The sequence below is a fragment of the Micropterus dolomieu genome, linkage group LG10 (genome assembly GCF_021292245.1).
Source record: "Micropterus dolomieu isolate WLL.071019.BEF.003 ecotype Adirondacks linkage group LG10, ASM2129224v1, whole genome shotgun sequence".
Classification (NCBI taxonomy): domain Eukaryota; kingdom Metazoa; phylum Chordata; class Actinopteri; order Centrarchiformes; family Centrarchidae; genus Micropterus; species Micropterus dolomieu.
The window spans coordinates 18,160,454-18,187,853 of NC_060159.1; the positions used below are offsets into that span (position 1 = coordinate 18,160,454).

General features: G+C 41.0%; 2 protein-coding genes across 5 annotated transcripts in view; one reads left to right on the forward strand and one right to left on the reverse strand.

Annotated features, from left to right (window-relative positions):
• Positions 1 to 5,106: 5,106 nt before the first annotated feature.
• Positions 5,107 to 19,183, reverse strand: mideasa (mitotic deacetylase associated SANT domain protein a). 4 transcript variants are annotated; one of them, XM_046060984.1, is made up of 14 exons: positions 18,699 to 19,183; positions 17,447 to 18,237; positions 16,476 to 17,332; positions 14,595 to 14,807; positions 10,645 to 10,984; positions 10,477 to 10,543; positions 10,237 to 10,379; positions 9,993 to 10,096; positions 9,651 to 9,726; positions 9,461 to 9,549; positions 8,140 to 8,283; positions 7,850 to 7,960; positions 7,316 to 7,482; positions 5,107 to 6,219 (listed from the first exon to the last, which is right to left on the reverse strand). In XM_046060984.1, the coding sequence occupies exons 2-14, from the start codon at positions 17,979 to 17,981 to the stop codon at positions 5,943 to 5,945; spliced, it is 3,123 nt and encodes a 1,040-aa protein (XP_045916940.1). In that variant the 5' UTR covers positions 17,982 to 18,237; positions 18,699 to 19,183; the 3' UTR covers positions 5,107 to 5,942. The 4 variants fall into 4 exon arrangements, with proteins under 4 accessions (XP_045916940.1, XP_045916941.1, XP_045916939.1 ...); XM_046060985.1 differs by lacking the exon at positions 17,447 to 18,237; XM_046060983.1 differs by having other exon boundaries at positions 14,595 to 14,804; positions 16,476 to 18,237.
• Positions 19,184 to 21,793: 2,610 nt separating this feature from the next.
• Positions 21,794 to 27,400, forward strand: part of LOC123977862 (tau-tubulin kinase 2-like) — a 14,054-nt gene continuing 8,447 nt past the window's right edge. The window contains exons 1-13 of the mRNA XM_046060872.1: positions 21,794 to 22,019; positions 22,463 to 22,585; positions 22,680 to 22,827; positions 23,422 to 23,495; positions 23,607 to 23,747; positions 23,875 to 23,979; positions 24,591 to 24,656; positions 24,741 to 24,833; positions 24,916 to 25,041; positions 25,126 to 25,283; positions 25,517 to 25,706; positions 26,096 to 26,310; positions 26,420 to 26,873. Coding sequence (XP_045916828.1) covers positions 22,517 to 22,585; positions 22,680 to 22,827; positions 23,422 to 23,495; positions 23,607 to 23,747; positions 23,875 to 23,979; positions 24,591 to 24,656; positions 24,741 to 24,833; positions 24,916 to 25,041; positions 25,126 to 25,283; positions 25,517 to 25,706; positions 26,096 to 26,310; positions 26,420 to 26,873 — 1,839 coding nt within the window. The 5' untranslated portion in view covers positions 21,794 to 22,019; positions 22,463 to 22,516. The remainder of the gene's footprint in view (positions 22,020 to 22,462; positions 22,586 to 22,679; positions 22,828 to 23,421; positions 23,496 to 23,606; positions 23,748 to 23,874; positions 23,980 to 24,590; positions 24,657 to 24,740; positions 24,834 to 24,915; positions 25,042 to 25,125; positions 25,284 to 25,516; positions 25,707 to 26,095; positions 26,311 to 26,419; positions 26,874 to 27,400) is intronic.

The following is a 27,400-nucleotide window of genomic DNA, read 5'->3' on the forward strand; positions in this document are numbered from 1 at the left end:
CAAAGGGTAAAAAAGCAGGAAAATATGTGTGAGTGTGAGTGAGACGAGAAAGACCGCGACAGTTTCACAGGATCGCGCCAGTTACACAGAAGTCGTTGCCATGGTTACCTCACAGCGCGCTTGTTTGCCTGTCTGTTGATGAGGAGTGCAGAGCGACCCTGCCGATCAAAGCTGTCTGAAAAGGCCTTATAAACCCTGTCAGAACCATTCACAAGAAATTAATTTTTAACTTGCCAAAACCTTTAACATAAGGACATAAAGACAAAGGCAACCATTCATACAGCAAAGTGTATATAGGCTATATGACTGATCAATGCACAACTCAAAGTAAACATTAGGCCTATAACAAGTAATAATCAAAACGTACCCAATTTATCCCGTCCTTATTGTCAACTCAGTGTTGGGCAAGTTACTCAGAAATAATATAGCTATTACCTAGTCACTTAGCATATAGGCTACTCCTTAAAAAAGTAATATTAGCTACTCTAGCCTACTTATTACTGGGTGATATAACACCACTCTCTCCCGATGAGTCCAAGCATCACTGGCAGTAGCAACTGGAGTTTCTCTTTCTGAGTTTCACGTTGCTGTGCTGCTTTAGCTGATGCTTCAATTAGCCTAAGTCAATGTAGAATTGTTCATGGTTAAAAGCTTTTTGCTGGTTTACAACGGACGACAATGTTCTTTGCATCTTAGACTGTGACACAAAAATGGCAGCAATGTTACTTACAGCTGTCGAAAATACCTCTCCTCCCTGTTCTCCTGTCTTCCTTTAGCTTTTTGGCTAACAGCTGATAAGGTCCGGTGCCGCTGAGCTGTAGTGCAGTCGCTGTACCCCCCCCTTTTTTTTTATTACAGATCTGCATTTGGTCAGATTTTCAAGTTGGAAAATCCGGACAGTTATATAAATACATAATTTACAGCTCTGACATCCAGCAGAATGCAGCAGCTTCTTTTCCATAAGTGGTGAACAAGCTGACTGAAGGGTTTTAAGTTAAAAATGTGGCTGATTGGAAGGATTTTTGTAAATATTAGAGGCCATTCAAGACCAGTGCTGTCCCCTATACCACACTACATACTAACTATATACACTATCTATTATACTACTTTGATAGTATTCTGTTTTTGCAGTTAAAATATAAGAAATCAATGTAGGCCTCCTTCATCCATCAGCCAATTCTTCAACTTCAAAGCAAAATGTTTTTCCAAAGATGCTTCTTTGGTTCCACTTTTTTTACAAGGCATCTTTTGTAAAGGGTTTGTAAGTTGTAAGTATAATGACCACATTAAGCCATTAAAGAGAATGTTTGGGTTGCCAGGTTGTGAATAATCCCTTGGGCTAATAAGACAATTTGATCATGTGCCTTCTGGAAAAGAGATGCTGAGAGGACTGGAACTTTATTAAAAAATAATAAGGTTTACCAACATTATCACCAAATAGAAAGAAGTAACCCCTGTCAATGGGATTTTTGCTAAACCACTGGCAAATCCACAATTTGTTCTTGTTAGTGTCTACTAACGGCTCTTTAAAGCATTTGTAAGTGATTTATGAACAATTGATAAAACCATTAGTTACTCTTTATAAAGGGTGCTTTATTAGAAAGTCGCCCTTTTTCCTGAGGCTTCTTGGAGCGGGTTCTCCACCATCCACAAGCATGCTTCATCTGTTACAAATTATGCTTTTAAACCACTAACTTGTTTTGCATTTAATGTGAAACATATTTGCAATCTGGATTATGATCAATGGCTAAATATTTTTGAGTGAAGCAAATGTTTGTACTGTGTGCAAATTGTAGGGAGGAGGTTGGCATGAACAGACTGGCATAATAAAGTACAGTGACGTTGGTACCGGAGAATTTGCATCCTGAATTCCAGATGTGGTTATGTTTCACCACCAAAAGCTTTGGTTAAGGGTGGGGAAAATCATGTTTTCAATTAATAAAGTAACATTAACGACCAAGAGCTATGAGTGCCTAAACATAACCATATAATAAGATTATGCTTTAGTGGATATTGTTTTGCAAGAGCAAATATTGTAGAAAAAAAAACACATTACTTTTGCATTTTTACTTATTGCTTATTACAAAAATGTTTGCTCTTCTTTTGCTCAGAATCAGACGTAGATCAGAATTAGAAATACCTTTCTGATCCTCGAGGGGAAATTTGTTGTGCTGTTGCAAATTAGTGGTAAATTAATGTCATTTCTAAGAGGCAGGGATGCAACAAGTCGTTATAATTTTTCCCCCTGTAATCTGCCTACTTTTCACATTAGACGTACATTGTAAACGTGGTAACTAAAAACCCACTAAGAATCACTATGTAGTATGGAAGTGGCACACACCTCAGGTTTAGGTGTCATGTGTTCACTGGAATCACTTTAGTGGTGGAAGATTTGTTAACCCATCATGTATGTCTACATTAAACAGTTTTTATATGAGCCTTTGTTGTACAAGACTGGTGATATGTCCGTCACTGCCACAACTGCATCTGTTTTGATGGACTGAAAAGTTCAGACAGGCTAATCCTACAGCCTCCGGCAGACTTTTCTTACATCAAAGACATTCAGAACTAACTGAGGTGGACACAAACGCTGTCCGTCAAATTTCTGTCCGTTCAGTGATGTATCAGGCATCATAAAAATATCTTGTTTTAAATTTAACCGACTTTTTGAATATAATCTTTCAAATATCTTTACCGGTTGAAAATAAATAGAGGAAAGAGTTATCCATCTTCAGCCTTTTTATTTAATCATAAAAATAAATAAAGAATCCAGATATACAATTGGATTAGATGTCTTTTCGTGACCAAAAATCCTAAATTTAACAATGACTGATTTGCTTATTTCAACTGAGTTTTTAATCCCATAAATGAAGAAAGAGCCAAGATGTTTGATGGCAATGTGTATCTATGTGCAGTCACTTTATGAGCATGACATATACTGTGGCCTGTGTTTCTTTCTGTATACTTACTGCAAGAATGACATTGACCTGCACAGAAAATGAAATAGTTTTATAGCTGAGTGTCTGAACATAAATGATCTTAATGTACATTTCTGGTTTGCATCAGGTATAACCTCGACCCCTGCTGGAGAAGAACCATTGATCTTTTCATTTGTCTTCCAGACATTTAGTGACATTGATCCAGCATTTTGCCCTTGTCTCCAATCACTCCACTCCTGTATGCCTTGTAATGTCTCCATCATCTCCTCTTTCCCTAACCTATTTTACTATGTCCATATAATTTTCAAATGGGGCCTTATCAGTAGGCCTACTGCTCAGGGAAGATATTTGATCCTTGCTGTAAACCTCCAATGCTTCCTCACAAGCCCTGGGGCAAAAATGGAGGAACCTTGGAGGACGCTGAACGCACCACACTGTTAGTTACATCTCACTGTAAACACTTAATCCATAATGTGGACAAAATGTCAATAATTAGCAGCCATGCTTTAAAAGTGACAACCTATATAGTTCCAAAATTGGACAATTACACAAAAGGTGTCTTATCATTATCATTTTGCAAATTTCTATGACACCACCAGAGTTTAGTCTGCATCATAACATAAAGGAGGAAATTAATATTATATATGGATATTAAACATTTGTATCTACAGTGCCATCTCTGCATGTACATGAAGTTTTGTACAGATGGTCCCCAGAGGATCAATCAATCAATCAATTGTGGTCAAATAAGTGTTTGCAGTTTATAGCATAACCAGGCATGACATTTACATGATAGGGAATAATAGAAGCCTGTTGCCAATGGATTATGTAGGCATATATGTCTAATATCCTTGCTTATATTTGGAAAACAGACTGTAGCCCATTAGTTAACATGACTTACTGCTGAGTTATATGTAAAATAAAGATATGATCTCTTTTGCACTTATTTATGACTACATCATGCTGTGTTACCAACCAATCCAGTCCTTATACCTGTTGAAATACCTTTAAATGGCCAAAACTACACATAAAATGCAGTATCCTACTTGCCAGAAAGTGCTTATTGACTGGAAGGTGACTGGTAGTTTCTGCTTCAAAATGACTTATTCAGAAGAGTATTATTTGACAGATTACAAAACCTTAACTGTCCCCCTTTTTCATATATAATAACATTATATTTTTTAATGACATACCACCAAACCAAAAATGTCCCCGGTTTTCATTTCAGAAATCTGGTCACCTTAGCTGGTTTACAAATTTTAGCATGCTAACACAAGATGGTGAACATGGTAAACATTGTACCAATACGTATAACCTATAGTTACAACCTCTCAGAGCTGCAAGCATGACTGTAGGCACTAAAACTAAGATGGTGAACAGCGTAAACAGTATCCCTGTTAAATATCAACATGTTAGCATAGGTATTGTAAGTATGGGGACATTAGCATTTAGCTCAAAGAACTGCAGTCCCTAATTACAGCTTCAGAGCCGCTAGGGTGGCTGGAGACGTCTTGTTTTAGTTTTCAAAATGATGGCTAACTTGAAAATTTGGGAGAGGGTGAAGATGTAATGAGTATTAACTCTGTGCTAATGACAACATTTCCATTTTGTGGTCAAATACTCTTTTAAGTTCTTTAGTAACATTAAATCCAGGGACCACATAAAGCAGTGAAGTCAGTGGACTTTCCTCTTGCTCTTGGCTGAAGAAACAGTTATGTGTGTATGTGTATGTGTGTGTGTGTGTGTGTGTGAGTAAGTGTGAGAGAGAGACACTGTTTCTTCAGCTAATTTCTGCAGGAGCGATAAAGTAAACGAGAGCTGTCAGGGTCCAACTTGTCAGTGATGAGTGGAAGACTGAAACAGGGGCACTTTGTCCTCCGTGTCCTTAGGGCAATACGCCTTGCATCTCATCTCCTGAAGGTGACAGGCTACACTTCCCTTTACTGAGTAGGCTCTTTAAATGGCTTATGTCATCACTCATCAATGCCAAATTTCACCACACCCCTATGACTAAAGACGAGTTGGGTCTCCAGCCCTTAATCTGAAAATGATATGCCTGTGGAGAATCAAACTTATGAATGGAGTATTTTAGATTTATTTTTCCTTGTGGTAAATCTTTCATGCTTAGTAGAAAAATACCTGTGAAAATGACAAATGGATCCACAAAGAATTTCAGCCAAGTTTATCTTAATCCATACAGACAATATTTCTATTTATGTACACACAACCGCAAAAATACTGAACCACTGCCACCACCTGCTGGATCGACAATGTCTTGCAATCATACTGATTATTTAGCCACAAACACACTTCTCCAAACAGATTTTAATAAACTTTTCAATTCATAAGTCATATTGCAGTAGACATGATTAGTTTTCATATTACCAAAATCATTCCACAACGCAGTATCATAAATATATGGCAATCTCATATATACTTTTTTTGTACATATTCATTTTCAAAGGTCCCTTAGTTGTAAAAACAAGTATTACCAACCTAAAAACCTGATGGAAAGCTGCTAAATTCAGCACAGTATTTTCTTAAGAAAAGATTTTAAATACAAGCTCTTACTCTATATTTATTTAAAAAGGGCCACTACTATAAAGTGAAAGTTTGCTTTGATCTTGATGTTTTATTGCTGAACAGGCATCCTGATTATCTTATGAAATATCATATAGTCCTCTCAATGAAAATGTATAATATTTTGACATATATTCAATTAAATAAAGGATATAAAAAGGCAATATTGGCAAATGCAGAAGCAGACGGTATAAGTGCATTTACAAAAAAATAAACTTCCTTTAAAAGATACAAATGTGTGAAAAATACAGATGTGACTGCCTGGCTGGTGGATAACAGACCCAGTGTCAGCCAGGGAAGGAGTGTGGAAGTTAACAATACATCTTTTTTTCATCCCTCCGTCTTTTGATTCAATCTCTATCTCTACCCTGCGTTTAGCCATCAATCCATCTTCTCATTGATTTCTCTCCTGTTTGTTGCCTCTCAGTGCCAGTCTTCATCGTCGTCATCCTCTCCCTCAGATGAGTCTTCGTGGCTGCTGACCTCCGCCTGCTCCGTCACGCCGTTACCATTTCCTCCCTGATGAGCCACCAGTCCTGCTGCTGCCGCTGCCGCTGCCGCTGCCGCTGCCACCTTCCTGGCCCGAGCTTCAGCTGCGGCCTGCTCTTCCTCCTCTTTCTGGCGCAGCGCTGCAGCCTTCTTCTCCTGCTCCGCATGACTCTTCATGTGGGCGCTTCGACTTTTCACTTTATAAAACACCCTGTTGTACGGAGGAACATCATGCAACATTACAGAACAGCAGCTGATACAAAAGTTAATGTATCGGACTGAAGGTTATGAAAGTCTAGTAAACTCTACCGCAAGGACTGAATTTTAAGGCATAACTGCCAAGATTCTTGTAAATAATGACTCGAACCATGGAAAGCTCCTCAGGCCTCTTTGGGGTCACGGGAGGCTACAGCCTATCTCAGCACGCATCAGTTGTGCAAGCAATTCACTAATCTATCAAAGTCCACATGAATAAAAATGTTTGATACATGGCCGGCGACATTAAGGCTGGCACACGTGTTTTAAGCATTTTAAAACTATAGCTAACTATATATATTTTTAAAAATATGATGATTGATCAACTGGTTCTACATGAACACACAGTATTAATTAACACAGTGTGTACTAAGTGAAACATTCTGCACTTAAAAATTAAACTTATCTCTCAGGTAGATAAACTATGTCATGGTGACACTTTCTTCTAGTGTGGTACTCTAGTGGAGTGCACACAGCAGCCAGTCAGGGCATCAGGCTTCAAAAACAGTTACTATGGAGCTGAATATTAATTAAATAACAGGTGCAGAAGCCAAAAATGTCAATAAAAGAAACCCCTCCGGTGTGTTTTGGTATTATTTTTCCATACAGAAACTAATAATCATTTGAGATTACATATTATAAAATCATACTATATCTATTATAGAACCATTAAATTGTGAAATAATCAAGTAAATTCTAAATAAGTAATATTACAAAATGTTATTTGAGTCTGTTCACAACGGCATTTTCCACATTTTATTTCATAATGCCATTTTTTAAAGTCAATAAAAACAAAAAAGGGCTGATTATTTCACAATTTCATGGCCATTTTATTATTTCTGTATTTCTTCACATGATGATTTCAAAATGTTCCATTTTATTATTATAGAAAACTCTGGGTTTCTAAATTTTTCACCCACACGAAGTTAAGATCAACACGATGATGCGAACCACATGAACGTACTGACATCACTGTTACTGCAGCTACACAATCTAACAAACATGAGCGAGACTGCAACATTATCCGGTCAACATCAAACTTTTGGCCGTACCTGCCACATTTCTTGCATGGAAATTCTGCGTCAGGATCCGGCGGGGGCTTTGGAGGTGCTTTGCTCTTCTTTGCTGCAGGCTCGGCCCGAGGCCCGTGAGCTGCTGCCGGGTGGTGAGCCTCATTTTTCACAGTGTTCGGCTCTTTGAGCACCACCATTGTTCCTGCCTAGAGAACCAAACATAAGTAGATGTTAGTTTGGTTTTTATTTTATAGTTCATACATCAGTGGAGATAAGGCTCAACCACACTTTTGCTCATCTGAGGGGATTAATTGAAGAGAGCTGGTTGGTGTTTCTGGATTTTTAAATGTATTTTAATTGCAGATGTACTGTACTTGTATAAAATCCTCAAGAATGCAGGAATAAACGTCTCTAAGGAACCAGAGCCCCTGACAAATGCTTTGTCCAGAGAGTGGGCTGACCAGGGCCAAATTCCCAGGCGACTTTTTTTGCCCCAGTCAGCCTCTGGTATGAGGTGTACTATTAGTCAATAACCTGCCTTGCAGAAACTAGAATATGCAATGAAACACTTACATAGTCATGAGCCTGTAGTGACCGCGCAATCCTCGCCTGTTGGCTGCTCTCAAGGCTCTGGTCATAAGAAACCTCCAATTTGTCATCCATCAGTATCGACTGCTGTGAACTCTGTAACCAGAAAAATGCAGAATCATCACATAATATTTGAACCACCATTTAAATTCACAAAATGATCTTTCTTGAAACCTGATGCATGAGTCAATGTTTATAACTGTAAACAGAGTGAATGATAATGCTTTACCACACATCAGTATGTATCAGTACATTTGAAGTTAACTCCACTCTACCTTAACATCTACCACAGCCTCTGTGTGCTTCTCCTCCGGTGAGTCAGGAGGGCCAAAGGTTAAAATCCCGTTGCGACCAATCTTCACCTGCTTCTTGTATGTGTAGTAAAACTCTACACACTGAGCCACAGTCTTGGTCTGCACCTTTAAAATCGGTCCAAAAAAGTAAAATACATATAAACATGCAGAATTTTACACCTTTTGCTTTTATTTTTAATTTTACTAAAATTAATTAGCCTTTTCTACTGTGATGCTACGATGTGGGATCCACCTTACAATGTGCATTTGTAGCATACATATATTGGTGATAAATGAATGAGTTATTTGTGTACATAATATTACAATATATGAATAAAAACACAGATAAGAGTGGCTTTCTGTCACAAAGAGGATGTGGCTTGTTTTCCTCGTTATTGGCATATTTTATGCCAATTATACTTATATATTAAAATATATAAAGTTTGTGATTGAAGAAGAGCGGCCTTGTCCTGTTTTCAAACAGACATGTTCCATTACATCTGAATCTGGCTTCATACTGTAAAATGCAAAAAACAGACTAGTGATGGTCTTGTTTGTTTAAAGAGGTCATATTATGCTAATTTTCAGGTTCAAAATCTTATTTAGGGGTTGTACCAGAACAGGTTTACATGGTTTCATACTGCACATTTCTGTTGCTCCTTTTTTCACCCTGTGTGTTTAATACTTTGTTTTAGCTAAGGAGTGATATATCTTGCCTCTACAAGATCTTAGTTGGGAGTTGCACATGCGCAGTTCCTAGTTAAGGACTACTAGCCCATCAGAAGTGGAGTAGTGCGGGTTGTGAGAAGCCGGTAAACACAGCTTTGGTTCAGCTGGATTTGTTCCCCTTTCCAGCTTAGCAACATGGACTGGAGCAAGAGTTTCAGAGTGGTGAGTTATTAATTTATAACAAACGTATCTTTCATCCATAAAGTTTTTAATTTTGGCGAGAATTATGACGCGCATTTTGCTGTATCGTCACAGGGATAAAAGGAAAACGGCTGGACTACAAATGAGCTGTTTTCAGGCAGTTCAGAGCAGTGTTTCTGTGGGAGATGGGAACTCCCTTTAGCGTGGACTTTGCAAACCTATTACATGCACAAAAAAAGATTTATAACTCAAAAGGAGAGGGGAAAAGCATAATTTGACCTCTTTAAAGCAATTCTACTAATGCCTCAATGAATGTGTTAATGATTTATTGGATTTATTACACAGGGCACATTTAACTAACTAAATGTTTTTTTAAGCATTTACATTGATTCATAGGCGTTCACATGCTGCAGGGTAAAATTAATGAGCATACCAATTTCTGCACCATAATGAAGTCCTTCCTGTAAGCAGAGATCCCCTTGTTGAAGTACCGCTTCTCCTCTGCAGTCCAGCAATCGGAGCCTATGAATAAATTAGACAGGTAGGAAATGTGAACAACATACAGAAGGAGGAAGAGGAAGAGATGAAGGCAGCTTTTATTTTCATGTAATGTCAGTACTCACCTGAGTAGTGATAACCTGTCAGGTGATGGCCTTTGGGGAAAACTGGGTCCTGAAGCATCAAACGTCCCAGCATATCCTTGAAATCAACATGATTGATGTCAGTGAGCAAACCATTCTTTAACAAGCTCATTGAGTTATTCAACTATATAAGACTATCCAACAATTCAATTCCAACAGTGAAAATGAAGTCATATTTGAAAAATGTTAATACAAGACATTTCAAGATTTAGACAATTTCTGCCACTGTCAATATTTAGAGATTTAATTAAGACGTTATCCTGCTATATATTCTGCAAACTGAATTACAGTAAGTTGAGACAGTCATTATGAGTCAAAACTCACCAGGAAATCTCCCCCACATTCATGTAAACAGTGTAATACCAGCTCCTGGTTGGTTCCTCCGCCCCTGAACACACTGGAACAAGCCATGTTCATCAAATCCTCCACTGAAAAAAAGAAAAGAAAATGACAACAGTTTTTTTTTTTTTTAAATAAAGAATATGTACGAAGGACATGGTGACAAAAAGCTCACAGAACAAAAAGAATAACAACGGTCAGTGGATGACAGGCAATGTGAGTTACTAACTCCTCTCTTGAACACTGTGTTTGAGCTGGGAGTCATCCACAGGGACCCAAACCAAGTCAGCCTTGGGTTCGTCAAACTGGGAGGAAAGCTGATCTTGCAACTCAGGAATTTCTGCTTGGTACTTCTGGCCGATGTTGATACGTCTGGACAAGTCAAAAATATAAGGACACAAACACAATACATATATTGATAATGAAGAAAAATAAAACCTCAGAGGTCTGTTTAGGTGACTGTACATACGGTTCAAGGCTAGCAGGTGCAGCATCAGTGATCAAGGGGAGAACAGGAGGTGTGATATCTGAACTTGCTGAAAATACAAAAGAAATCCTTTTTAGACATTATCTGAGAACACCTCATTAGTAGAATTTGTTCCAGACTATTCCTGTAAAAGCAACAACTAACACTTACCGGAGCGCAACAGACTGCGTGTCGCAGACTTGGGTGTAGCCGGCGGTGGCAGGATTTGGTTGCTTGCAATGTTGGTCAGGAAGGTGGAGAAGTAGAGTCCTGAGCCCTCGCGCACGGGAGACAGGATGGGCGGGGGCGTGTACGGGGGCAGGGTGAGGGGATTGTCCGGCAGGCGGACTGGAGAGCGCAGGTTACTCTGGTAGGAAGTGATGCTGGAGTAGAGGGATGGAGGGATGAAGGTGGAGGGTTTGTGTGGAGGGATGATGAGAGGCTCTGGGCGAGGTCGGCGCTTAAATTTGGATTTTCCATCCTCGTCCAGCCCTGGATCGTTATCTCCTTCCTGGATAGAAGACAGATTGTAGTGCACATTAGCGTTTGATCAGACCTTGTTTGTTTTCTTTAATTTTTTTATGTACTTGTAGGAGCATTTACTGTAATTTGCATCCTCTTAACGGGTTTATGTCAGTTATGGAGCCCTATCTACTAATTTTCTGACAGCAGATCAATGAGTTATGAAACCCTGTTTACTGTCACTTTACTGTGCCCTATTGTTGTGTGTCAAACTACTTGCTCTGTGCAAACCATGTATCAGATGGCAGTTCCAATTACTATTGACTGACCTCTTTTAGGGCTGGACGATATGGCCAAAAATGTTATCACAATAAAAAGTTTTGTATCTTTCGATAATTATCACAATAAGTATCAAATCATTAATTCTTTCGAGTATGAAGGCTGACTTTTGCTCCTGAGGTAAAGTTGAAGAAACCTGATGGTTAATTGTGGTTTAAACTCTTCTTTGTGGTCAAACAGTGGATCACTTCACAAATCTGAGGTGGGAGATTCAAAACAATTATGATCAAATCTGTCAACAAATACGCATGAGTAAAATCAAGTAAAAGCTTTTTTCAGTTCTTTTTCCTCAATAAAATAAACAAAAAAATTAAGTCCTAATTCGTGTATGATTCAAATGAATAAAATCAAACATTTATTGAACATTTGTTATATTGTTATTGAAAAACATTATATCGCAATAATTATTGTTATTGTTTTATTGTCCAGCCCTAACCTCTTTATTAAAGCAATGTGAAACTCATTCAGCAGTTGCTCTTCTGGTGTATTTCTGTGTAGGCGCTCAACTTGCAACTTGTTATCACCCGAAAACACGGCGGTCGCCAAAGCAAACAGGAATTATACAAGACAGAAGAGTAACAGATGCTCTTGTTTGCGCAAGGAGCTTTCCCACATCCGATTGGACCAAAGCACCACTTACTGGGCCTGCAATTGGTCTCATCTTCTGATTTTCCTATGTGTTTCTTGATAACCATGATAGAAGTAGTAGGTACTTTGCTCAAACACTGAAGCCGTGAACTGAGAACATACACATCCAGTTTAAAATAGCTGTTCATGTAGTTCAGGATTTCTCAGAATTAGTGTGGTGACGATATGATCTCATTCACACCACAAACATTTGCATGTTTGGTCCAGGCTCCAGTGCATGTTTTCCAGGATGCAAATGCTGGCTTTTGTGAGGCCACTTGAACTCAAGAACTTGCCACAGACCTACATTTCAAGGGGATCTTGTGGTAGTTACGTAATATGGTCAAAGTCTGGATAAACATCTGCAACTATGACTTTGTATACGCTTCTTTGTGGAATGTGCAAATTGCCAATCACATTACAATTACTCAAGTATTGCAGGCAAAATACAGAGATACTTGTTCTTGTTACGTATATTACTACTTGTAGTAATGAGCTGAATGAGTGAAGCAAGAGCTAGCAGCTGGTTAGCTTAGCTTAGCATACAGACTGGAAACAGGCATAAACAGCTAAGAGCCAGTACATGACCATATGAATCAAACAAACGACATGTTGATTAATGAGCTTTAGAGTTGCTGGCAGGCAGATTGTTACCTCTGGAAATAGCCAGGCTAGCTGCTAGCTCTTTATGCTAAGCTAAGCGGCTGCTGACTTGAGTTAGGAGTGTGGTATCAAACGTCTCATCTAACTCAGTAATAAAACATATAACGGTAATTCCCAAAATTTGTAACTATTAAGATTTAAAAATCAAACTCTACAATATAACATATGATGTGTTGTTATTAGGGCTGTGATGAGGTCTTGCAAGATTAAAATGTGACAAAATTAATCAGGTTAAAAGCTGTCTCATGAGACTGACATTTTTCACATGACTCAAGCCACACATTAATTTTCCCTCACACAGTGAAAAACAAATGTATTAGTCGACTGGCGGAGCTAATCAACTCCGCCCAGCAGATGTGACATTGGCGTGCGCCATAATAGTAATCAGGTGAACCTCTCACGCTGTGAGTTGCAGTTAGTTGTGACCGAGTGGTAACGTAGCTGGTACAGTTTTGCAATATAAACATCTAAAAACTAAAGCGCAACCTTGCTCTGTTTGGGACTGTGAGCTGCACTTTATCGGAGGCTCTTAAGTTAAAATGTGTGTGGATTTGTGGTGAGATTTCTGCCTGATCACAGGTGTTTTCAGTTACTTTCGGTTTCAAATGCAACACGCAGTCCAAACTGTGTCAGTCCAATGGTCTGAAGGGAAAAATACCAGCGGAGCAATAACGTAATATACAAGATTCTGAATGTGCAAAACATTTTAAACATGAACAGAAAACTATTAAAGTCCAGGATTTTATAACTGAAAATGTGCCACATGCACATTTAAAGAGGTTACTTCCCCAAATAAAAAAAGACACAAAAGAGGGGGAGGGGGGGGGGGGAGTCTAAATCACACCTGCATGTATGTTGACTCAGCAGTGATGATATTACATGAGAAAAGTTGATCTCTTGGAGAAAACATATCTGAAAGCAACAGATGCCTGAGAGCCGCACTGCATTATATTTTGAATAGTTTCCCTTGACATAAATAAACGTATTTCCACCATAAATTGATGTAGAAAAAAATAAAATAAAATAAAAAAATCACCAGAATGCAGGAAATTAACTGTTTAATGCTCAAAATTTCCATAAAATTCAGCAAGTTCAGCAAATTCAAGATTTCTTAAAAATCGTGTTAAATCTCATCTCGTCTTGATCTCGTGAACCCAATCTCGTGTCTCATCATGTGGGTTAAGTGTCTCGTTACACCCCTAATTGTTATAGATTATTAAAAAGTATATAAAGTAAAATCATATTCGCACAGAGTGTAACTATAAAACAGTAATGTATTATATCATTGAAAGGGGCTCAGACAGAATTGTGGTCACGGTCAAAAGATTTCAGGAAAACATCTCAGTGAACAAATACACCGAACGCTTCTAGGCCGGATGAACGCAGTGCTTTTCTTTTGAAGAACTTTGACAATGATCTGGCTGCAGTGTGGCAACCAATCCTTCAGGTTTACGTAGACACACAAACCAACCTCTGTCAAAAAACCATTACGCAAAACTCCATGTTCACAAGAAAATTTTGGACCAATAAATCTCTGCTCCAATATCTTGTCAGTACAAGAAAAGACAAACTCGATCCACACCAATTTGCTTAGAATCAGGGGTGTGGTACAGAAGACACTGCTGCCACTCCAGTTCAGATCATTTCTAAACATTTAGACAAACCACCTATGCAAGAGCCCTCTTTCTAGATTCCTAGACAACACAAGAAGACATTTTGGTGTCAAAAAAAATGGTCCAGCGGGAACTGAATCCCTATTTGATTTCTATCTAACAATAATGTAAGTATCATCATCATCATATGTACTTTTACACGTTTGCTAATAATACTTTCATGCTTTTACTTAAGTGAAATTTTGACATATTTGACTTGAGAGAGACATTTGAATACTTCTAATATCTACATCTTAACAGGCTGATAATGTGATTACAGGTCACCCTAAATCCACTGTTTCAACATTGACTGAGAGGACATCAATAATAATCCAACAATCAAAGCAATGCAAATGTCACCTGCTTACAAATACTAACCTGGCCAAAACTCTCGCTCTTCCTGAGTGATCGCCGTCGGGCCACAATGACGGAAGGTTTGCAATCAGGCAGTCCTGCGGGCCGCTCACCCAGGCCGAGCCGTCCCTGAGCCCAGCCACCCAGAGGATCCGTTTGACTCTTGTGCACCGGCACAGATACAGGGATCACCAGAGGCACCATGGTGGCCTGTCTGCCTGAAGGACCATCTTCCTGCTGAGGCATAAAAGAGGGCAGGAAGATGAGGAGAGTTGGGAAAAAGAGAAAGTAACAGGGAGATTTGAGAAGTAGAAGGGAAAATGGAAAAAGGGATTGAGATATAAAAGAGGAAGGTGGTATGAGTGCACGTCTACTGTAAAGGCATTTTTAAATCAGATTAATTTTCAAATCAGCTACATTAACTCATTAATTTTCCTCCTGAATTAAAATATGTTGTATTTCATAATAAATGACATAAGGGCTGCAATTTAAAAGGAGCTTAATTGTATATTAATATATTAACTATTTCTATTGTTAGATTTATTATTTAGTCTGTGATAAGTGAAGAAAATAGTGAAAACACCAATTACACAAATAAGACATCTTCAGTTGTATTGTTACTTAAAGACTTTCAACTTGCAATGATATGAAACTGAGAAAAGCAGCAAATCCTAATATTTAAGATGCTTGAAACAGCAAACAGTTTGCATTTTTTTGGCTAACAAGAAAGACTGAAACAGTAAATATTTAATTTTCTGTCAACAGACTAATTGTTTCAGCTCTAAATGACATAATTGAGAGCCAAAAGCTAATTATTGCCTACTTGACTTTGAAGTGTTTTCATGTTAAAAGAATGTAAGCTTAAATGTTAACTTCTAGAGGTAAAAAAAAATAAAAGCAGATTCAAATCTGCATTGCTATCAAATGTAGCATAAGGATTAGACGTTTTTTAAATAAATGAACACAGTTTTATTACCACGTACTTTCGTAGTATTCAGAAGCGCACACATCTTCCTGGCATTTCTGGTCAAGCTTATGTCATTTTTAGATCAGTTTTGTGATTTATACTTCAGGCAAAAGGTAATCTCCTCCTCAACCAGAAAAGTGCCGCTTGTTAAACACAAGACAAAAGCAATATTAAACCTGTTTGGTGTGTGTGGGTGTAGCTTGACAGCTATGCCCCGCCCCAGCTCTGCTGAATCACTAGGCAAGAGTCTGAGGAATGTGAAGGTGTGCAGACATGCAGCTGCTCCAACTGCACATCCAGCATGCGCACTCTGCACAAAAACCTACCACAACCCTGATAACCCCTCCGGGTAGAGCACTAAACGTCCTTGTGCTAAGGAAAAAACGGACAGAAGCTGAATTTTAGTCTTTGTGCTTGGTGACTGTTTAATGAAGCTGCTTAAGAGTAAATAAAGATGCAGATTCCAGTGGGTGTGCCAGGCAGAATGTAAACATTTTAAATCCTGAATAACAAGGTTAAGGGTATCACTTTGTTACAGCGCTAAAACAAGAGCTATATTGCCAATCCAAAATGAGGGATCTTAATAGTATCCGTTTTTCCAGTATCTGGTGCATGACAATGTACTGTGTAATATGACTGTGCACACTTGAAACAGCCTGCTATAGCGGAGACTTAGCAGTTGTAGGAATCGAGTAAACTAAGAAAAGAGCTTTGTAAACGATAGGGAAGTTCTGCATAGAAACAGGGTTCTTCCTCTTTGTACAGCTGCTTGCCAACTTTGCCAAATATGAAAATTTGCTCTTATGTGCACAAATTAGCTGTCCTTGCCATTCTTAGTAAAGTGGGCCTTAAGTATTTTAATGGCTATTTGGCTGGACATTTTAGAAATAAACAGGAAATGAACTACAGTGGCAGTGTAATGAGTGATTTTTATTAACCTTGATCATCTTAGCAGGCAGGGATTCCATTTCTGATGCCTTCTGGGCCAGGGTCTCCAAGTTGATCTCCTTCGACGCCCTCCTTCTCCTGCTGGTGATCTGGATGACCCCTCCTGTTGTCACCTGGCTTTCCCCTCCTTTCACAGCCTGAGGGACTGCTACTCCGTTCTGGGGTGGTGGAGGCTCTTTGGATGCTTGGGACCAGAGATTGGCGGAAGGAGGCCCCAGCGGAGACTGTCCGTCTCTGGAAAGACGACGCGAGCGTCGAGGGGCAGCCAGCGGTGAATCTGAAGGCTCTGCGGGATTTGTGGGGATCTTTTCAGGGCATGGATCAGGCACGGATGATGCATCACTGATTTGAGTGTCTGGTTCCTGATGCAGCTCCACTGACTTGACATCTTCCTTTTTAGGCACTGTGTCAGGCGAACAAGGCTCAGGAGGCCGATAAGGCACAAAGTTTTGGGTTTGTTGCTGTTTTGGCTGCATCTGTACTTGCGTTGTTTCTTGCTGTGGCACATTTTTTTGTTGCAATTGCTGCTGTTGCATTTGCTGAATCTGTTGCTGTCGCTCCTGTTGCTGTCGCTCCTGTAGCTGCTGCTGGTGATACTGTTGCTGCATTTGCTGCAGCTGTTGCATTTGATGCTGTTGGATTTGGTGTTGCTGTTTCTGCATGTGTTGCTGCTGCTGCAGCTGAAGTTGATGCTGTTGATGCAGCTGCTGTTGTTGCTGTTGCTGTTGCTGCTGCTGACGGTGATGCATTTGTTGCTGCTGCATCTGGTGCAGCAGGTGTTGTTGTTGTTGTTGTTGTTGTGTTTTAGACTGCTCGCCATACGCCAGGCTCGCCACTCCCTTGTTGCCTGGAAAAACAGAGTAATAACCGGATGAAAACTGCTGCTTGCCGGGCCTAAATGTCGCCTGGAAGGGCTGCAGCATGGGCCCCGGCAAAGTGTGAGACGGCACATGGGGCTGACCTTGGAGCTCCACACCTTTGTGGGCGTGTTGATAGACTTGCAACTGAGCCTGGTGCATTGCAGCCGCGGCGTGCTGCTCCCACTCGAGCCCCCTCCCCTGAGATTGAGCCTGGGTGGTATCTCTGTAAGCTTCAACGGGTCCTGGCAGTGGATTTTCTCCCCCCATTGGCAGAGCTACACCCTCATGCACTCCTTTGTGGAACGCCATCTGACCCCTGACATTCACGCCACTCATATAGGGGCCAAAGTTCTGCCCCCAGGCCGGCACAGGAGCTTCCTGAGACCAGCCGGGGGCCTGTATGGAGTCCTGGTGGATCCACTTTACTGGAGCAGCCTGTTGATAGTGCGGTAGACTTTGGGGCCCTTTCTCTGGGGTATAAACACCAGAGCTGCTAGCGGAGTCACTGTGGCTTGACTCTAAAGCTGGAGGTCCCATACCATAATAAACCTCCCCTGAATGCTGCACAGGCTCTTTCATGGCTGCAGCCCGATGCTTGCCGCTCTTGTCAGTATTAACTTGAGGAGGAAGACTCATAGTAATTTTAGAAATGTACAAAAATGTTGGGAGTTGGAGCTTTCAAACCTGATCTCTGTTACTGAGATTTTGCCTCTGTAGTGTACTTTCACTGCCTGTGGCTGAAAATTCTTTGTTTAACTGTGTATACAGAGGTATTTGGGAGGAAATATAAATCCCAAAGGAAAGTGCAGGGGTGGGGAGCATGCGAGCCTCCTTCCAGAATCAAATCTGAGGCTTGCTGTCCATTCTTCTCATCCTCTTTACAGTGCCGGACCTTGTGAGAAAAAGGAGGCGTTAGATACTTTCTTTTTCTCTGAAGACAAGCGGACAAAAGTTTTTAAGTCTGCTTTCACTTGTCTGCAGCAAAGAGGAAACTGAGGCCTACACAAGCAAATAACCCAGTCAGTAAAGTGCACATCAGTCAGAGAGTGTCTGTTGAGGAAAGCGCTGGAAGAGCAAAACCTATATTTCGATAATTACGTCCAGGTGCGTGCAGAGAGGGCGTTATAAGCTTTAGACGTTTTGAAGAAGCCAGCAGAAAGCAAGGAGGCGCTTATAGTGTAGCTGCCATTTGGCACAACAAGAAATACAGGAAACGATGGGACTCGTGCAATCACCCGAGCGATAGCCACTGATGTTATGTTAAAAATCTGCAATAAGGAAGCGCCTGAAGTGCGGAGTGCTGTTACACAACAATGTAGATTAGTAAGCACGAGTTAAACACAGTTTATGTACCTTATCAATGGAGCACGGAGCTCTCCATGGCCAGCTCCATGGAGCCACTTTGGTTTCGATCAAAGTCGACTGCATGCAGCTCCATGACGGGATTGTGCGCAGCAAATGTCATAACTCTTGACAACTTTCCCCTCGAGTTTCACAGCGCACAATATGGCGAACAGTCGATTTTACAACCCGACGTAAACATAATCCAAAGTCCGGACAGGCTGGAAAGGCGCATTAACACCGTAGCCACAATGTTGCACACTGTATCCGTAAAACCGTGCACTTCAGGAAAACATGTCCACAACTTTCTCGCCTCATCAACGAGTAAACCACACATGAGACGGTGAGTGTGTGCAAACTCCGCCGTGCAGCGCCTGCGCTGGTACTTTGGCTGATTTCAACACCGCCTTGCAGCCGAGCCGCGCCTGGTCTACTCTCAGTGTTTCGGTTTATCCAGACTGTTTGAAACGCTGCGAAACTGCGCAAACACGCAGATAGTTGTGCACCCCACAACGCGCCGCCTCACCCCAAAACAGCGCAACTCATATCCTGTTATCCAATCCGATTGTCTGACCACTCCCATCGCTGTATCCGTGTACGTTTGTTTTGCTGCCGCCAGCTGCCCCGGAAAGCGGAGTCTCAACTCGTCACCACCATAGAGAGTGTATAAAAAGGTCACCACACGCAAACAATTTGTTGCGGGACCATAAGAAAGGATTTTACGAATACTGAGGTCAAGGCCGAGTAGCCCACTACACCGCATATAATTTACAAGAGCATTTTAAATTCGATTAAATGTGCGGTTCATTTGGATAGTTTCTTTTAATTAGTTCAACTCCTCCATTATGTTTTTTCATGAGATGTTTCACCCATTTAAAAAGATCCATGTGACAGAGTTGTTCTACATTGAAATCTGGATTTTTCTCTACTTTGCCAGGAATTAATTCTGATAAGGAAAACAGTTCAATTGTCATGTTTATTCATTTTCATTTTAGTTTTTCTTGGCCTAAAGGGGTCAAAGTCAAGGACACGGAATCCAAAAACCTCACTTTATTTAACTTTAAATCATAAATATAATCTGCACTTCAGATCTCCATATTCCCAGGAAAAAAATACCAACGTGTCTGCAGTGGTTACTACTAGAGGGAGACACTGGAGTGGATTTTTACTTCTGTCCCATCACACTCCAGAAAAAACATTCCTGTTCGGTCCCAGTCCCTGAAGAATGATTCCTATCCCAGACCAAGCCCCCCCCCCAAAAAAAAATAGAAAATAGCATTTATTAACATTTAAACTGCATATTTATATTTAAAAAACGTATATAAAACTGACCTATAATTACCACTCCACTCGCTCACGTTGACTTTTTTCCTGTCCCATCTAAGTCCCATGATGAATAGTGAAATTGGATTCCTGAAAAAATGTCAGCCTCTAGTTGCTATTACCAAGGTATGACACAAGTGACAAACTCAGACTAACTAGAAAGCCACATTCAAAGGTTGTCATTATGTTTGTAATTATGATTATTAGTTTATTATTATTATATTATATATTAATAATATATAATATTATTATTATTATTATAAGTATATATTGACATTCTAACTTTTGCATAATCGCAGTCAGAGTTGGGGCCATGTTCTCATGTTCTCGGCAAGAAGTCAAACACTCTCATTCTCTGTGGGTATTGAGTCCAGGGTCAGAGTTGTGCTGAGTTTGCCTCTGGACAAAATCTCAAGGCACGGCTGACAGGCATCCAGTTTGATCATGTCAGGATAGCATTTCTGCCTCATCTGACTGCAACCTCCAGCACGCACTAGGACAGCTTGCAGCCCATTGGGAAGCAGTAGGGATGAGAATTAGCAGATCCAGGTCTGGAGCTATTACAGGCTAATTTAGCAGGAATGTGTGTTTGCACATATTTGATTGGCCAGTGGAGCTCATTGCCAGTTGATCCAGGTTCAACTCTTTTTCCAGACCCCCACGGCATCAGTGCAATGGTTCCACTGAAATGAATGTGGAGTTGCCTTATGTTTGTTTGTTTGTTTGTTTGATTTGTTTTTTCACACAGTGCTGTTAACTACGCTAACATGGCCTTCATATAAATTGCAGCAATCTTGAGTTAAGACTTGTTTTGTTAAACTTCTGTTTAAAGGTCAAGAATAACTTTTAATCTAATGTTTAGAGGTTTTTGCTTGACATAAAGTATGTGATATGTGTTATTGGGCAGCAGTGGTGGACAGTAACTAAATACATTAACTGTGCTTTACATGCCACTTTCTACTTGTACTCCACTACACTTCAGAGGGAAATAGTGTACTTTTTACTTCACTACATTTTTCTGACAGCTTTAGTTACTAGTTACTTTACAGATTAGGATTTTACAACAAACTGAACAAAATGGAAGATTTTTTTGTTATAAATTAAACCCAACAGGATGTACAAGTACAGCTTGTATTAGTCGATTAGCAGAAGAAAATTAACTGATTACCCAAAAATTAATTGGATAATTTTGATAATGAATAAGTCGCAATCTAACATTTCATGGTTCCAGATTCTGAAATGTTATAATTTGCTTGTAGCATTTTCTTTTCCTCAACTACATGTATTAGATAAATTAAGTTAGGCTACTTTGCAGATTCGGGTTAATATAAAATATAATCAACAAATAAAGTATGATAAGGTAATAACAACTTTTGCCAATGGAAAGCCAAAAAAGAAAGGCTCCAAGGCAGGTGCGTCATGCCATACCACGCAGTGGAAATGAGTTAAATGATACCCTGGGGTCTCCATCCTGCAAGTTGCTCTTTAAATAAAAGATGCGAGCACTTCTTCCACCTCTGTTGGACGGCAATGAAGCAATGAAAGGTTTTGGAGGGTGTTGAAGGGTTATCAATATTTTGTCAGGGGCACCCGAATTCCCTGCTCCGCCTCTGCTACTCTGATGTTCCCGCTTTATTTTTCGATAATCATGGTCATAACTAATCCGTTGGAATGCTGGCGATGCAGTGTCTCTCACTCTGTTGCAGTGTTATGAGCGGAGTGCTGCTCCATACTGTCTCGGGGATGCAGGAGTTTGCGGATCAATCAGGAGAGACTAGCGCTGTGACGTCACCAGCGCTGCTATGAGAGGGAGTACGGGGACATCGCTCCCCATCCATTAGCAGGCTAGCTGGCTAACTGTGGCTAACGTCAGCTATGGGTCCACCATCATTACCTTATTTGTGAAATAAACACCTTCTGGGAATGACCTGGCGGACTAACAGACTGGGAGCATGGGGGCTGTTTGGATTTTACACGCTAGCTGGGATCGCAGTGGTGCAACGGAGCGAGGTAAGTTAAGAGGTCAGAGAGGTTCTAACGGTTATTAGTAAACATGCTAGTTAGCTTGTTTACAGGACCACCGGAGCCTCCGCATTAAACACCTAGCCAGATTAACTTCCTGACGGATAATCCTCTCAAACGACCGGTTTATGGACATTTATGCCCGGGCAGCGCCGCTGCGCTAGTCGATAGCTGTGTGTTGGCCCAGAGTCAAACAAACCAGACAATGCTAGCTGCTATCTTTTCGTCCCCATCTAGCAGTGGTTAGCGTCTTACGTGAACCTTGGAGACGTGAAGTGTAACTATCAGACCTTTGAAGCCGTATAAATGCTGTGCTCCACATGTTCAGCAATCAAGTAATAGATTATCTTTCTATCGCTGCCCAGTAGCATGCTGTGTACAGTGATTGTCCAAGAGAAAATCGATTTTGAAGTCTGCTCCCCTGTTTTCAGTGAGGGGCGTGCGTCACTGATGCCAGGTGCAGCCTGTAGTTGAGAGCACTCAGGATGAGTGGGGCTGGAGAGCACACAGACATCCTGTCAGTGGCAGACGTGGTCAGAGACAGATGGAAAGTGGTGAGTGTTACTGAAGGAAGAGAAATCACAAAATCATGTTCCAACAACAACATATGAATGCCCAATGATGATTTTCTCAACACCTTCTTTTCAGGCGAGGAAGATAGGTGGAGGTGGGTTTGGGGAGATCTACGAGGTTTTGGATCAGTTGAGCCAGGCCACAGTTGCCTTAAAGGTGGAGTCTGCTCAACAACCCAAACAGGTGCTGAAGATGGAGGTGGCTGTGCTGAAGAAGCTTCAGGGTGAGTGACGCTGTCCCCTCTTGTCAGTGACAGGGTGAATGACCCGCAGGAATTTATTTAGCCAAGGTGGTAACCCTGCAGATCATGACGCATTTTGTCAGTTCAGTTAGTAGATGATGGCCTAGCAATTGCCAAACTTATATGGCATTTACTCAGTGATACTTCTTTTTTTCCATGTGGTGACTGTTGTATTTAATTAAAATGAATACATTTTGATGATATAAACAGCAGCACACAGTACAAAGCACAGCAGGAAACCGTGGTGTGTCAGAACTGCAGTCTGTTAAACCATTCGCTGAATGATGGAGGTATTTTATAGTATCTGTTACTGTGTCCCAATTAAAGCTGAAATATTTCAGATGATGATTTCAATACATCACACCAACAGCGTATGAGTATGAATGCATACAATTACAATCTGCATATGACATTTGCACAAACATATTTATCTATAATATTTGTGTCTGGAACAGTATTAATAAATATAAATGCTGAGAAATGTAAACGTATGGGTGGTGCAGAGTTAATCCATTATAGATCAGCAGTGATCAACCAGTCTACCTATTGATAGACATATATATGTTTCTTTAAAAGGCAAAGACCATGTGTGTCGCTTTGTGGGCTGTGGCCGAAATGATCGCTTCAACTATGTGGTGATGGAACTCCAGGTAAGATTTTCACCAGTTTCACCATATTTGACTAGTGCTGTCAAGTATTTGTTTATATTATTATTATTATTTGTTTTTATTTTGTGACTCTGATTTCCTGTCTTGATTAAGGGGAGGAACCTGGCAGACTTGCGCAGAACCATGACCCGCGGCACCTTTTCCGCCTCCACAACTTTGAGACTTGGCAAGCAGATTTTAGAGGCCATTGAAAGCATCCACTCGGTGGGCTTCCTGCACCGTGACATTAAACCTGTAAGTTGTCCGTGACAACGTTTTTACAGTTTGTAAATTTGTTGTGATTGTTTTTATGCTAACTGAGCGACTGTATGACAGTTTAACTTGAACTTGCTTGTGTTTATCTGTGTTGATAACATTATAGTCCAACTTTGCAATGGGAAGACTAGCCAGTACCTGCAGATGCTGCTATATGCTCGATTTCGGATTGGCCCGCCAGTTTACCAACTCCAGCCAGGAAGTCCGTCCAGTAAGTACTCTGTGTCAACTTCCTTAAGGCATTGTTTTTCCTTTTCCCTTTAAATAGTTTTTTTTTAAATCAAAGATCTTACACTCCGATACGCAGTTTTAAAGCACAGACTGTCAACTGTTTGGTCCAGCATGTTAACACAAAAAAGTAATTGCAAAATGATTCCAAAAGAAATTTAAATCGGATACTGTATAATAAAAATGCTTGTTTAGATTTTATTGCAAAGGTGTAATACTGAGAATGGCTTTATGATGATGTGGACATGTAATCATTTTGGCTTATTGGTACAATGTTGCATTGGTGTAGTAATTCACGTCACTCTGACAACTTTCACGTGACCGATTTGTGACCTTAACAGCTCATGTTAACCCTCATGTGACATCTGCGTGTGATCATCCCAAACAGGTTTAAATGCCCGGGACTGGGAAATTAGCCTTCAAGACTATAACAGTAAATCCAGTTATCTTTAACATAATATTTATAGATACCTCCATAATGTGATTTAGGACCTATACACTTAGTGTGAAGGACAATTACTATGTTACTTGTGCTTCACTTCACGCCAGCTTCGCACCATTTTACCACTTATTTTCAATTATATTCTCTTTCAGCCTCGTCCTGTGGCAGGCTTCAGAGGAACTGTGCGATATGCTTCAATCAATGCTCATAAGAATAAGGTGAGTGTGACCAAAAACAGCTCTTTCTTATTCCTATGGATTTTACCTTTGAAATTTCTCACACTTGTGTGTCTTAATCTGTAGGAAATGGGCCGTCACGATGACCTGTGGTCCCTCTTCTACATGCTGGTAGAATTCATGATTGGCCAGCTTCCCTGGAGGAAAATTAAAGACAAGGTATGTGCCTCTATACATTTGCAATTATAAGTCACAGTATGTGTAGCCGTTCCAACTCTCCCCCCCCCCCCCCTGCTCTTAGGAACAAGTAGGAAATCTGAAAGAGACGTATGACCATCGACTCATGCTTAAGCACCTTCCGTCAGAGTTTAGTACTTTCCTGGATCATATCTTGACCTTGGACTACTACACTAAGCCTGACTATCAGGTTGGCCATCTTTTGTTTGGAATATTTTGCAGTTTATTCCTCCCCAGCTGCCAAACGCTGACGCCTGTGGTTTCTCTGTGACAGCTCCTGATGTCAGTGTTTGAGAATGCTATGAAGAGCCACAACGTGCTGGAGAATGATGCCTACGACTGGGAGAAATGTGATTCAGAGGATATGCTGACCATCACTGCCACAGCAACCACTGCTCAGCAGCTCACTCGCCTCACACCAGCGTACTTGGGGTATTCAGAGCTATAGGAAGCCATGTTGTTCTATTAATTGCTGTGGGCCTGTTGTTGCGGTTTCACTTGTGCTTTTCAAACTTCCTTCACACTCTGTTGGACATGTGTTTAGATGCATAGTTGCTGCCTTTTTTTAGACTAGAAATCTGCACCGCCAGAGATCCGTGAGAAACCGCTGCTCTAATTGGTGCTGTGGAAATGAGCTGCAGGGTGACCTTCCCTCTCCTTCACAGCATGGCCAACGCTTCTGTGCTGCCGGGCGAGCTGCAGAGGGAAAACACTGAGGATGTCCTGCAAGGGGAGCGCCTTAGTGATGCTGACAACTGCCCACCAATCCCCACACCGACCACCCCTGGTGCAGATGTGTGGGAAGAGATGGACCGCAACCGAAACCATAAACCTGGCCAGCCGATGATCAGGAAGGTCAGGGCAATGTACTTTACTGTAAACGCTTATGAGAATATTCTTACCTACTGCTGTAATATTATTCTTATGCAACTGCTTGTCTTCCTGCGCTGTCAGATGTGTAATTTAGCTGCGGTTGCACAAAACTCTCTACTTTCATTTTGCCTAGAGATATAATAATGGCTAAGACTCAGCCAATCTCTAATAGTACAACTACTCCTCCTGGGCTTGTATAGAAACACATTAGGAGCCCACCTACTGGCGCCCACTGTCTCCCTGATACTTTGGTAAAGGAAAAAAATTGGACTGCCTACCTCCTTATTTAAAGAAATGGATGTCTTGCAGCTTTCTGGAGATGCAAATGCAATATTTCAGTGTTTGAGTTTTCTCTCGTTCATTCTCCTCAGGTGGTGAGTGAGGATGAACACAGTCAGAACCAGGGGAACCAGAGCCCCAACACCGGCTCCATGCAGAGCTCTCCTAGACGGGTGCGATCAGAGACCATGTTCTTGGACAGGGCTGCGCCTCTGCTCCGGAGGATAAGACACAGTCAGAGCCTAGCATTTGAAAAAAGGCTCGCACCTGAACCCAAGCCCACCATCGAACGCTTCCTTGAAGCCTAGTTAGTACTCAATACACATCAAATTACAGTTGGTGTGTGTGTGTGTGTGTGTATATATATATATGTAATTTGAGAGCGAGACATTAATACTTACAAAATCTTGTTTCAGCTTGGGCAAACAGCGTCCTGTCCTTTCTCAAGTTGGAGAGAAATGCATTCCTGAGAGGGTACACGAGCAGCAGTCGCCTTCCTGCAACGAGGAACACTCTGCAACGGCAACCCATGACCCAGAGGAGGGCGCAGCGAGCAGTGGCTTTGTAGCCGTAAACCTCAGTCCTGTGCCCCAGGAGGGAGACTCTCAGGAGTGGGTGATGCTGGAGCTGGAGCAAGGCAGCGGCTCTGGAGCCACCAAGCCTGCAGGTGAGGCCCTGCATGAGGACAAGCCCGCTGAGGCTGAGAACCAGTCCTCTGAGCCGCAGGATGGCCAGTCCACAACAGTGCCAAGCAGCCCTGTACTGTCGCAGATGGCCATGCCCGGCACGTGGTTACTGGGCCACAGGAGACTGCCGGGGATGCTGGGACAAATGCCCTCAGTCATTATGGGAAGAACCCAGATGGACCAGGTAGGGTTGACCAAGAATTGTTGTGCATGAACTGAAGGCAGCATTGCGAAATAAAAGTAATTACCAGTTGAAATTACTATCCAAACTCAAGGTCTGCTTGCTTTTTTTGTTGTTTTTTACAAGCAGATTTATTTCAAGTTTACTGTCATCTAGGGCTGCAGCTAACGATGATTTTAGTAATAGGGTATTCTACAGATTATTAAATCAAGTAATCGTATAAGAAGTACTTTTGCTTGGTGGTGCCCCCCCCACCCCGGATCAGCTGTGCATCACTGACGTTGCAAAACAAACTCTCGGACAAACCAGGCAAAGAACGATAACAACAAACCCAGGTGTATTAAATTACAGCTGAGGATTATAGTTTACTTTTGCTAGCCTTCAACTCAACAATCAATCATGATTTAAATTAAATGCTAAAGTTGTTGTTACTGTTACCTTGTTTGGGGTCTGCATTCTGAACAGATGCTGAAGTACTGCCGTCGTGCTGTTGGGTAGGCTACATTAGTTTTGTTTTACGGTGGACAGAC

What these genes read in the sequence shown, in the direction of transcription:
- mideasa (XM_046060982.1), bottom strand. Translation starts at nt 17,981, where the DNA reads ATGAGTCTTCCTCCTCAAGTTAATACTGACAAGAGCGGCAAGCATCGG. An exon ending in TGCCTGCTAAGATGATCAAG is followed by an intron (nt 14,808 to 16,475) that starts GTTAATAAAAAT and finishes TTTATGCCTCAG; the next exon opens with CAGGAAGATGGTCCTTCAGG. An exon ending in TCATTATGGTGCAGAAATTG is followed by an intron (nt 8,284 to 9,460) that starts GTATGCTCATTA and finishes CCGATTTTAAAG; the next exon opens with GTGCAGACCAAGACTGTGGC.